Source organism: Anolis carolinensis, chromosome 5 (assembly GCF_035594765.1).
Source record: "Anolis carolinensis isolate JA03-04 chromosome 5, rAnoCar3.1.pri, whole genome shotgun sequence".
NCBI classification, from domain to species: domain Eukaryota; kingdom Metazoa; phylum Chordata; class Lepidosauria; order Squamata; family Dactyloidae; genus Anolis; species Anolis carolinensis.
This window is the reverse complement of record NC_085845.1, coordinates 163941856-163955383: the sequence shown is the minus strand read 5'-3', so window position 1 is coordinate 163955383 and position 13528 is coordinate 163941856. Positions and strand designations below refer to the sequence as shown.

The following is a 13528-nucleotide window of genomic DNA, read 5'->3' as shown; positions in this document are numbered from 1 at the left end:
CTTTCATCCAGAAACCGATGTCCTTACTGTGGAAGAACATGCAGATCAAGAATAGGTCTATATAGTCACCTATGGACGCACCACCAAGACCTTACACTTGGAAGACCATCATACTCGGACATGAGTGATCACCACTGACTGAAATAGAGAAGACACTCAGCTGAAGATCTTTGGACATATGCTGACTGATATACAATGAGGGGCTCTTTGATAAAATGCACAAAATCATTTTTTTAAAGAACAGGAAGCAAAGAGGAGAAATCAATGGTCGGTTTTCACAATGAAGTTATGTGAGTAGTAGAGTCCTTGAGGGATTTTTGTTGGCACTATTGATTTTAGCTTGTTGATAAATGACCTGGAATTAAGATGAATGAGGCAGTTTACTGCTGACATAAACCTGTTTGGGGTGGTGAGAACAAAAAAAAAGTTATGAACATTTCCAGAACAATTTCCCTAAACGTGAGATGAGTGGGGAGACAGGGACATTTTAAAAAGCAAATTATGAGATTCAGTATAAGCAAAATTATGATGATCATACAGAATTATCCATCTCAGTGATAAATCCTGGAAGCCATTCTTTTATTGTTCACAGCTAAATTATGAGTTCAGTTTTTTATATTAGGCTAAAGCCTAATATTCAGATAAATATGAGTGAACTAGAATTGAGGTAGGTGAAAGAGTTACTTCTATCTGAATACTGTTTGATGGGTTGCTAATAACACTATGTAACACAATTTTTGTTCCTGGGTTATAAATGTCATTTCCTGATTGGTTCTGTCATAAAAACATGGGAAAAGATTATTCAACTGCAAAACTTTGTTTTTGTGGGTCATCTTGCAGCACATTTTGCTTACCTCACAACCTCTGAGGATAGATGTGGGTGAAACGTCAGGAGAGAACGCTTCTGGAACATGGCCATACATACTCACAACAACCCACATTTTGCTATAGTTTTTCAATGAATATCTCATAGAGTCTCAACCAATTCAACATAGATTGTAGAAGCCACAAAAACAAAGTTTCTGGAGAATAACAACTACTTTCAAAGTAAGTACGGCACAATTAAACAGAAAATTACACTTTCTAACCAGGAACAGAAGATTTTTCAAATTTTATTACATAGTGTAATTAATGAAACTCAGTTTTATTTAGCTATTTTAAAGAAGCTTGTGATTCTAAGCACATTTTGGAAACTGTTTTTAGAAATCAACAGGCCTTGTGTCCTATTCAAACCAACATGTGTTTGCATCAAGATGCTGTTATCTAGATCAAGATGGTTTAAATAGCATGACATAATTCTGCTGCGTATTTGATCTTGACAAGTACATCTTGTTTCTGTACAATTACAAATCTCCTTTTAGTTCTGAGTTCTAACCCACTCAATACTCCCTATTGCCTGTCAGAACAAGTAGTACAATGTTACCATTGAGTGCCTCTTATGTCCCCTCTCTATTCTGGGATTAAATATTGCTCGAGGGAGATGGGGAGCAGCAAAATGCATTCAGCCAGCATTTCCAAGACCCAGCTGAGCCCTTCATAGTGATGCCAAGTGTCCAAAAAAGCAACAAGGGACAGTCAAAAGTCATGACTTGCATGGTTGACAATCAGGAAGTAACAAGGTTGTGTTCTAACTAAATTCCAAATGAAAATATTGATTTCTGTTGACCTTGCCATGTATTTCTCTGCAAAAATAACATATTGTCCACATTCATAATACATGAGATATTCATTTCTATCTTTATGAATGGCTCACATCCAAAAATAGAGGATTTTTGGCATGTCATATAAAAGGAAAGGTTTTCCAACTCTCAAATAGGAGGCATATAAAGGACATGTGATAAGTTCTGACCTTGTATATCATAAGTAAGTTTAGTTCCTGCTATGCTTTCTCTTTTCTCTCCTGTTAGCAAACTAGTATATGATAGGATAAAATAATGATTTTGCTATAGCTACAAAGACAGCACATGTATGGCAAATGTCTGATAAATTTTAGTGACCATTTTTCCATTGCCTTGTCTTGGCCATAGGTGTTCTTCCAACTTTTCTCAGTTAAAACACAGAAAAGCAAAACAGAAGGAAGGAGATTCAGTCAGTGAGAAGGGGGTCAGAATGACATCTGTTTTGCCTCGAGCTTTGGCCATTAATGCATGCTTTCTCTATGAATGAATCTGAATTATCAATATCTTTATAGAGCTAAGCATGGGAAAGTAATAAACATTCAATCTTATAGGGAATGGAATATGATACAATTATCTGCTGGAATGAAAAGCTGGCTTGGCTAAATAGAGCGACTGCCAAAAATTCAGAACAAAAATATTTATCAGATGGATTTTCCTATTTCTCCTGCAGTTCTTTTTCTGTAGCAAAAGAAGAAAAATAATTATTGATGACCACTTCAGGGAACGAGCAGAGAGCTGATGTTTTGGGAATACTTATACAGGTATCATCGCCAGACTGATGTTAAAAGCATGCCGGTCTGTTGGATGATCCATGCATGAAATAAGAGATGAAAATGAAGCTCAAACCAGATAATACATTTAGCATACCATTAGAAGCAGGGCTTTTTAAGTGCTAAAAGATGTATGTTTATCCTAGTACAAGCTTTCCTCCTTCTTCATATTGCAAATGAACTTGTTTTTATTCTGTCTCTTGTCATTAGTAAGTAAATGTAGGGTTCAATGGAAAAATTGATTGCTTGGGGATGGAGCTTAGAAAATGTATTGTAATAGCAGGAAAATATGCATTTCCCAAGAGCCAGTATGGTGCAATGTTTTAAGCATTGAACTAGGACACTGGACGATCAGGGTTTGAATGCCTGCTTGGCTCAGGAAACCCACTGAGTGACTTTGGGCAAGTTACATTCTCTCAGCCTCAGATCACTGAAAAGGCAACCCCTCCCCCCCAACAAAGTTTGCCAACAAAACATTTAAGACCCCCATAAGTAAGAAACAACTTTGAGCTCACAACTAAAACAATATCAGAAATCCTAACCTCTTTTCTTGCAAATTCTGCCTATAAGTTGTCTGGAATTTGAGTGAACCAACTCTCTCTCTTCTGGCTACTCTCTAAGTTTTCTTTTTGGAGATTTTTCTAATAGACGGCCAAACATTTGGTATCTCATGTATTATCAAACATAAACTTAACTGATCGCTTCTCAGAACTTGCTTGGCTTTTGTTTCTTTTCTGCTGTTTTCTTCCCTCTCTCTATAGATCAACTGCCAAGAGCATTCTGTTCACTCTTAAATTTGTATCAGGAAGTTTATTCATTTAACTACACACCACCTATTTCTGTCTGTAGAAATCGTCACGTTACCTTTTTGGATTACTCCATTTTGCCTCCAGACGTAACAAACATTAAACAAATTGAGCGGGAGCAATATGCTGAACATTATCATACAGAAAGGGAAGGATGCTCCCCTTTCACACTTTAGGCTGTACAACAGCATTTCCCATACAGTGATCTTCCGTATGCCAATTCTCAATCATTGCCCAAAGCAACGACAGTTTCTAGAATTTGGAGTCCAAAACACCTAGAATCCTAGAGTTTGGTAATCACTTCTGTGTAGGAATTCTACTATCAAACTCTCCTTTGATTTGTTTGGGATAAGAGTAACAAAGCAGGAAAGTATCTTACTTTAATATCTTTCCCTGCCCTTGCTCTTTGCCACAAGAAGAGGTTCTCTCATGTGGTCTCTGTGAAACCACACATGTAGTAGTTAGTTGCACGTGTGCAGCTAACTACCACATGTGCAGATTTCACAGATGACCACTCAGAGAACCACAGTTATGGGTAAGCAACTATTTGTTCTGCAGTACTGCTCAAGTTTATGCTGCCCTGATCATTCTGAGCTACATGACTTATACAGAAATCCTTAATTCTTGTATTGTATATGGAAATCTTCACATCGTTGGCACAACTGTATTCCAAATACCATTAAGAATTATATATCTCCTCTGCAATAGTAGGAATCAGACATTGAGATAATTTTGTACACAGTACATACTGAAACCTACAGATATTAACCTTAGGAAGACTTTATTAAGCTTGAATGGCAGCATGGTGTTGTGATGTGAGCATTCGACTAGGTTTCGAATCAGCCATGGAAACCCATTGGGTGACCTTCAGTGATTCACATCAATACACGAGACAATGCATCAGGAATAAAAAAACTCCTTTTCATTATTAAATGCAGAATGGTTGGGATTAAGAAATTGGTCATGTGCCTGTATGTGTAACAAAGAGTACACCTGTTTAAACTATGGGCAGCTAGTGCTCCAGAAGTTTGCAACTACTTGAACAAGAGGCATGGGTACAAAGAGAGGCTCCCATCTGAGTTTTTCAATTTGCTGAACTGAATTTATCCCAAGATTGTTACCTGTGCTGTGATGTTCATCAGTTTCCATTACCTAGATTGTAACTTACCCTGGAAAACTTGAGAACATTCCTCGGATTGTGTTACTACAGTGGACAAACAATTTCTCAGAAACTTCATTCTGTCGGGGCAGCCAACATTTCTAGCAAACAAGTTCTTCCAGCTATATTGCCTGTTTATATACGTGACTAGCCTTTATTAGGTCAGGTCTTTTCAGTTTGGCTGGGCTCCATAGTTAGCAAGATGCAGAGTGGGCTAATGTTTGCCACACCTTTGCATTACCGCCTGTGAGTCAGTTGGCTGATATGAATTTCATAAGGATTTCTCAGCAACCTGCAGCAACTCAGTCTGTTTGAACATCAACCACCACTAATGTTATCTGTGAACTTTGTTACCTTAGGAAAGCAGAGTTCATGTTTTGTTTTATTGGGCATTGAGGTAATTGTGATTGCTAAAGAGGCAGTGCCAGCGTAAGTCATGGTACACACTGTTGTTCAGGCTGCCTCTGTGAAGTCAAGCACGACATCTTGAAATAGTTTCAGACCTAACAAATGGCAGATTCAGTCTTGGATGTGGAGGAGAGCTTGAAATGTGACCAGCATACCAACACACAGCTGCAGGTAAGTATTTCAGAAATACTAACAGTTTAGCTTCTTTAAGAATACAAAATACTTTTACATCTGATTCCTAATGTAATAGCTCTGATTTCCTGGTCTCTGCTGAATAAACTGGAAGTTTTGTTAAGTAAGACTGACATTTCAGCATTTTCAGTCTGCTTATAGCATGTATAAGCAAAATGGAAAGAGGAAAATTGCTAAATGCCAAACTGTCAGATGATTGGACAACTGTTTTTTTTTAATGTAGATGAAGAAAAAAACATGCTATTTTGGTGGTTTTCATTGGGATTACGTGTCTGACCTATTATAAAAGTATGTTTAGTATACCTTTTTGCTTTTTTGCAAAAAATGTTTAAAACCAGATTGATCTGCTTTGGTTTGTCTCTTGCAAGTGTAATAACAGTTTTCCAACAATGTGGTCATCAGACCCTTGGGCTGTGGATTGCTAAATGAACTTTGAATTGACTTTTAACACATTTACACATTTAATTTATCATTGCATGTGTTACTTTTCTTTATGTGGTGCCAGGGTCTTCAGCACTGGATTTCCCTTGTGGCCTCAGCATCCTCCACATTTTCTGTCCCTTAGGGTTTTGTTTCTCTTTAGCTAATTAAATTAAATTTAGCTTAATTTGTAGGATGTCTTATTTCAAAGTGAAGGAACTGTCCCCAGCATTGTCACGGTTATTAACTGTCTTCAAGTCCACGCCAACTTATGGTAGCCCCCATGAATGAGAGACCTGAGGGATTCTTAGAAAATGAAAAGATGTGTGGTTGTAGCACACTTCTTTCTATTGCTGCATACATAGCTACTCAGAGGAGAGGTTGAGTGGAGCAGGTTGTTGCTTGTGTGTTTTGCCTGCTTTCAGGGAAAGTAACAAATCTTTTATTTTGATCTAGTACAGAGTGTATGTTTGCCAGTGGAAATACGTTGGTGCGTGCGTGTTTGTATTTCACTGAGCCTCATGTTAAAGGATAGTTTTGTTCTGTCTTTTGGAGTCATATATGTGATTTTACATTTGGTGTTCACATACCTCTGTGTTTTCTTGGCTAGGTGACTTATCCCTAGGCCTTAGAGAAATGGGTGCTTTGTAACTGGCATTTTGCAAATAAGCATTTCATTCCATAACAACAATCCTGTATTATATTACAAACTGTAATGCTATCTGCAATAGATGCGAACAAAGATTAATATATGCACCATGCAGTTTCTAGATATGAATGCACTTGCATGCTGCTCTGAAATTATTGTTTTTATTGTTATGTGACCAAGCAGAGTCTGACTTAGGGGCAACACTATCATAGGTTTTTCTTGACAAGACTTGTTCAGTGGAGCTTTGTCACTGCCTTTCTCTAAGGTTCAAAGAATGTGACTTGCCATGGTCATTCAGCACCTTTCTATGAATAGTGATTCAAATCTTGGTCTCCTAGAGTCCTAGTCCAACACTCAAGGCACTATTGGATTAGAAATTTATCACAGGCATCTCTGGAGCCCCTGGTGGTGCAATGGATTAAACCCTTGTGCCAGCAGGACTGTTGACTTGAAGGTTGGGTTGCTAACTTGAAGGTTGCCGGTTCGAATCCAACCTGGGGAGAGTACAGATGAGCTCCTTCTATTAGCTCCAGCTCCATGCGGGGACATGAGAGAAGCCTCCCACATCTGGGCGTCCCTTGGGCAATGTTCTTGCAGACGGCCAATTCTCTCACATCAGAAGCGACTTGCAGTTTCTCAAGTTGCTCCTGACACGAGAAAAAAAAATCTCCTGTGTGGTAGCTGGAAGCTCTTAACAGCCCCAAGAATTTCACTGCTTTTTGGTTGTGTCATTTGGTGCACCTAGGAATTGACCAAGGAGGCTTACCTGTCCTACAAAGTCCCAGATACTTCGCTTTGTGGGATCCTTCTTTAAAGCAATTCATTGTAGGCAAAATAGAAGATGTTATATTATGTTTACTAATATTCCATCTTTTTCTGATGCAGGACACAAGGTGGTTTACAAAGTAGAAATACTGTGGTGTGACTTTCACAATTATTTACATATATGCCAATATTAAGATGGATTTTAACAAATTAGAAGTGTCTCAACTGCAGTTGTTACTGAACTACAACAAATTACTTCCAAACTGTCCAAATGTATCCAGAAACTGCAAAAATCAAATTCAAAACAGAAAGTCTGTTCCATTAAAATGTATTATCAGTTGAATAGCATCATACCAGTTACATTCTTCGCTTCCCCGAAATTTCATATTATTATACCTGAAACTTTTGAATGTTAAACAGAAAATAGTGAAAGGAAGTTTTTGTTTTTAAAATTATACCTGGACCTTGAATGGTAAACAAGATAGTGAAAGAAGTTACTGTTTTTAAAAAATCACAGTGGCAAGTCTGAATGCCTCTGTGTTGAGCAATTACCAATGTCTGTATGCTCATCTGTCTTTGGTGTTATAGGAAAAAGACAAAAAGACCTTTTCACACATTTTCAGAAAGGATGCAGCCTGCATAATAAGTCAAAACTATGGAAGATATGGCAATAAGTATTGGCTAAGCTGTTCCTGAAGTGCATACATATTATTTAATTACTTTTTTTGGAACAAAATGGATGTTTAATACCTCAGTCAAAATTTAACATGAAATTGTGCAAATGTCCTCAATTACTGTTGCTAATTATTTCTTCCTCCAAATTATTATAGCATTCCTCCCGGAGGCAATGATGAAGCATTTGAAAGAGCCAGAAAAGTAGAGAGAAAGCTGATACAAAAATATTATGAACCTTTGTACATCATTCCTTATTATGGCTCTTGATTTTGCAGACTTCCAAATGCTGTATTTACATACTGACCTACAGTTTTGATCGCATTGTGTTAGATAGTGTGAAAAGAACAGATGATAAATTAAAGATAAATGATAGATTTTACTTTAGAAAATGATATCAGTTCACACAGAGCAAGCTTGGAAATCCTGTGGTCTCCATATGCTGTTGAATGACAACTCTCAGAACATCTACCTAGTTTAATGATTAAGAGAGAATGCTGGTATTTGTAACCATCTTAAGGATGCACAGTTCCCATTTCCAGGACCCAGTCCTGTTAGTACTGTGACTCTATTTAAATTACTGTGGCTACATCCATAAGAATTGTAGATTGGTAATTCATTTGGCCATAATATCTGAGATGCTAACTATTCCTCCCTAAACTGCAAATCCCATAATTCCATTAGTTGGAACTTTGACAGTTCAAGTAGAAACATAGCACTCTAATTGTTCAGAATAGAAGGATCCTGATGAATAAAATAGATGCATCATTGGAAGAAAGTTGGAGGATGTTGTTTCAATCCTATAGATTCTCCTGAACCTTTTCCATTCATACTCGAATAGCTGTTTCCAAAAATGTGCTGCTGGTGAGATTTCTGCTCAATCTTTGGAAATCTTTGCTTTGGGATCTCACAGGGTTCAATCCTATTCCACATTTTTTTCCAAATATACATCAAATGTATGGGTGGTATAGATACTTGGAGGGCTTAGAGTGCATAGTCATTGGTATGCTGATGGCATGCAACTATATTAGTTCTTATCTTCAAAGGTAAATGAAGTGATATCTGTGCTAGATAAGTGACTGGATTTAATAAAGGACAGACTGAAGGTTGTAATTTGAAGTTCAGTCTATTTTGGATAGGGGTTACATTCCCCCTGAAGTACAGGTTGAGTATCCCTTATCCAGATATCCAAAATGCTCCAAAATCATTTACATGGATGGCTGAGATAGTGACATTTTTCTGAGGGTCCACAGTGGGAGAAAGAACTCTTGTCTGTTTGAGGCAAGTGTGAATGTTGCAATTGATCACCTTGTAGCTTCAAAGCTTGGTTGCTTCCTACCTGAGGGAATCCTTTGTTGGGAGGTGATTAGCTGGCCCTGATTGCTTCATGTCTAGAAATCCCCTGTTTTTGAGTGTTGTTCTTTATTTACTGTTCTGATTTTAGAGATTTTTTTAATACTGGTAGCCAGATTTTGTTCATTTTCATGGTTTCCTCCTTTCTGTTGAAATTGTCCATATGCTTGTGGATTTCAGTGGCTTCTCTGTGTAGTCTGACATGGTGGTTGTTAGAGTGGTCCAGCCTTTCTGTGTTCTCAAATAAAATGCTGTGTCCAAGTTGGTTCATCAAATACTCTGCTATTATTCTGGTTGAATTATTCTGCAGCACCTTTCCTCTCACCTACTGTATACCACACAGCTGCGAACAAGTCTACATAGGGACCACCAAACGCAGCATTGCCCAAACACGAATGAAGGAACATGAAAGGCACTGCAGACTCTGTCTGTAAACTGTTTTTATATTGTGTAGAAATGAGGTTTTGGGGGTGGGGGGGGGAGAGGGAGGACCCTGCATCTGATGAGGTCCTTTGAAAATATGGAGAACAAGGAATTTTAAAAGGTGCCTAACCATATATATTACAAATGAACTGCATAAAATGTTATAATTCTGCCTATGTTACAAACAGCACTCCATTCTGTTCCCTATTTCAATAAAGGAAAATAGAATGATGGATTTATTCAGATTGCTAAATGCAGAATACTCTAGATTTATTTTGACAGAGTTGCTCTTTTGGCTTCAAGTGATAAGTCTCAGGCAAGATACTGTATAATGAATTCATCTCTGCCATAAACTATATTCTTTTGTTGGTAGTTATAACCTTTCAGGGGAGGGAAAAAACCCAAAGACAACTTCACCCAGTTAAGGGCAGGTATATTATTCTTGTCACTGCTGACATTTGAAAATGGGACCTTTGTCTCTTCAAAAGGAAGCACATGCAGTTTTATATGCTTTTGGAGGCCACAGAACTTTCTCTTTCCTCTGCGATAGAAATAATGCAAGTTCCCTGTTTAAACTTAGTAACATGTATCAAAACAAAAGTGGGGCTGCAGTGTTGCAGTGGGTTAAAACACTAAACTGCAGAACTTGCTGATTGGAAGGTCGGTGGTTCGATTCTGCAGACAGAGTGAGCTCCCATTGTTAGCCCCATCTTCTGTCAACTTAGCAGTTAGAAAACATGCACATGTGAGTAGATCAATAGGTACTACTCTAGCAAGAAGGTAACTGTGCTCCATGCAGTCATGCTGGCCACATGACCTTGGAGGCGTCTACGGACAATGGCTGTTCTTCAGCTTAGAAATGGAGATGAGCACCAACCCTCAGAGTTGGACACAACTAGACTTAATGTTAAGGGAAAACCTTTACCTTTACCTATCAAAACAAAAATATCAAATATTCTTTGAATTTTCTCTGTGCATCAGGTAAAAGCCATTCAAAGTGAGAAAATAATTTTTACATCAAATATGTAAAGATAAAACAAATTAATTGGCAAGATTGTTACACTGCCAATATGGTTGACAGTTAATTAAATTGCCTTAAATGTGACCAATATAATCTGCCCATTGGCATCTCTGTGAGATGGCCTTATAATATAGCATTTCCATTAGTTCAATGAGTTTTTACTCTCCTCAAGACACCAATCTAGAATCTACAAATAATAATTTTCTCATCTGTCGGGGGTGCTTTGAATACGATTTCCTCTTCTTGGCAGGGGGTTGGACTGGATGGCCCATGAGGTCTCTTCCAACTCTACTATTCTATAATTCTTGCGGGGATAGAAATATAAAAATGTTAATTGTGCCAGCTGTTGCCATTTTTGTTTACTTTTTAAAATCTCTTTTTGTTTTTATTGATGTTTCCATGTATTTGCTATAATTTATTTGTTCAGATTAAAAGTATTCATCTAGATAAGGTTTTGTAATGTGGTTGTCTGTGGGAGATCTCCCATCTCTGGACCAGCAGAGCATTATTGCAGTAATTAAGGCAAGTAATCAATTTCAATAAAAGCATTTCGAACCAGCGTGTGTTCCAAACACAAGGAGGAGCTCCAGGCCTAGTGGAGATTCCATTGTGTGGTCTATTAGTTCCTGCTGTTTAAACCCAAAGTAAATATTCACTGTTATTTTCTGGAACAATTGGGGTCTTTTAACTATCATAGGACAGCTTTGTTTGAATATCTTGGTTTCTCAAGCCAGATACCATCTACTACAATCTCTTTGAAAAATATATTGTACTTGAAAGAACTTTTTGACATTGTACATATTTGTGCATTCATAGCTAACTTTTAATATTTGCTTTCAATATGTTGTTGTTTATTCGTTCAGTTGCTTCCAACTCTTTGTGACCTCATGAAGCAACCAGAGTTCCCTGTCAGCCATGGCCACCCCCAGCTCCTTCAAGGTCAAGCCAGTCACTTCAAAGATACTATCCATCCATCTTGAACTTGGTCAGCCCCTCTTCTTTTTTCCTTCCATTTTCCCCAGCATCGTTATCTTCTCCAAGCTTTCATGTCTTCTCATTATGTGGCCAAAGTACTTCATCTTTGCCTCTAATATCCTTCCTTCCAATGAGCATTCGGGCATTATTTCCTGGAGTATGGACTCAGAATTTTCCTCCAACACACAGTTCAAACCTTCCTTATGGTCCAGCTTTCACATCCATAGGGCTTTCAATATAGAAAACTTAAAAATTGAGAGTGAAAACATGTAATGCTGTTGCTGCTTGAAGTATCTCATTAGCACAAGATTAAGATAAGATGAAGAATGATGCAGATACATGACAATGTGCCAGTTGAAATGCTTTTGAGGTACTCTTTTGCATGTCTTCAAAAGAGAAATTCAATATTAAATGTGCTTGTGTTAGTTTTAAAATGTATTGTTGGTTGTGAAAGCATTTAACTTCACATTTCTGCCTTTCTGTGTTTGATGCACCCTCAATTTTCTCCTCATAGAATTGTATGTGTATGAAAGTAGTGTTTTTCAAACTTTTGGCAGTGTGTTCGATTGCCCTATGTTTCATCTTGAGATTGAGCATAACTTTAAAATCAATTTTATAGCTTCCTATCTACTTTCTCTGCCCCTACTCCACCCCAGTAATCTGGAGGTTTCAAAAACTTACAATTTAATGAGACATGTTCACCTAGTATAGGCATTGCCCTAATATGCATTCAGTAACATTTTCCCACCAGTCATTCTAAAGAGGGATGTCAGTTTCACCCAGTTCTTCCTCCTTTTCCATGCCATGTATCACCAGTGTTTTTTAAAGCCAATGATAGGGATTACTCTTTACCTTTTAATGATGATGATGATGATGATGATGATGATGATGATGATGATTTTGGAGCCTCGGTGGTGCAGAGGGTTAAACTGCTGAACTGCTTAACTTGCTGACCAAAAGGTCAGCGGTTCGAATCCGGGGAGCGGGCTGAGTTCCCACTGTTAGCTCCAGCTTTTGACAACCTAGCAATTCGAAAACATGCAAACATGCAAATTCTCTGGCGGGAAGGTAACGGCGCTCCATGCAGTCATGCCGGCCACATGACCTTGGAGCATTTACAGACAACGCCGGCTCTTCGGCTGAGAAATGAAGATGAACACCAACCCCCAGAATCAGACACAACTAGACTTAATGTCAGGGGAAAACTTTTACCTTAATAATTTGTCTGTCCTAAATCTCTAATTACTCAGTTCAGTAGAACACATAAAAATTGTAAAAATACCACAAATACACATATTAAAATGTATTTCTATCAAATACTTATTAAAATACACAAAACAAAGATTAAACAAAGGACACAAGTTTAAAAATCATGCTTAAAAACTGGCACAAATGTGCACTATCAGGCTGCCAGTATCATTTCCTGATGGAATTGCAGAAGGATCAAGTAGTAGAACAATATGAAGTGCTTTTAGAAACCATATTAACTAGGGAGTTTGTGGCTAAAGTGGGAAACATTTGTAATTTGTGAATGGCAATTGTGTGTATTAATTAACAAAGCCAAGAGATTTTGTGAGTAATATTAAACTGATTGAACAAGTCTGTGTACATTCCAGCAAAGTGGTTGTGACTGATCAGGAAAAAGAGAAGCTCGACAGAGCCAGATTTTAACAGTTTACAGCTCCTACATGCTAGTGTTTGCTCTGAAAACCTGTGTTGACAAAAATTTCCCCCAGCAAAACATGAGATAACATTCTTAGCATTTTCAAAAATCCTGTTGAAAGGCATGTGAGAACATGTAAGCCCTAGTCCAGGGGTCCCCAAACTAAGGCCCGGGGGCCGGATGCGGCCCTCCAAGGTCATTTACCTGGCCCCCGCCCTCAGTTTTATAATATAATATTTTTATATCAATATTAATAATATAATATATTGTATATACATATAATATTGATAATAATATTATGTTATACAATATAATACTAATAGCAATACCATATAATAATATTAATTATATGTTATATATTACATATTATATAATAGTATAATGGTATAGTTCAATATAGTAATATATAATGCTAATATTGTGTTATGCTAATAATATAATATATTGTATGTACATACAGCTGCTCTGAGTCCCCTTCGGGATGAGAAGGGTGGGATATAAATGTAGTAAATAAATGCAGTAAATAAATAATTAATTTTAGACTTAGGCTCGGCCAAAGTCTGAAATGACTTG

The 13528-nt window shown here is 37.5% G+C and overlaps 1 protein-coding gene across 2 annotated transcripts in view; it reads left to right on the top strand.

The window, feature by feature from the left end:
- Window positions 1-13528, top strand: part of tmcc3 (transmembrane and coiled-coil domain family 3) — a 132964-nt gene that overhangs the window by 24857 nt on the left and 94579 nt on the right. Inside the window, exon 1 of one of the 2 annotated variants that reach the window (XM_008110860.3) lies at window positions 3643-4993. The exons of the other annotated variant lie outside the window; for it this stretch is intronic. Coding sequence (XP_008109067.1) covers window positions 4925-4993 — 69 coding nt within the window. The 5' untranslated portion in view covers window positions 3643-4924. Of the gene's footprint in view, window positions 1-3642; window positions 4994-13528 lie in introns of those variants that run through there. 2 annotated transcript variants of the gene reach the window in all.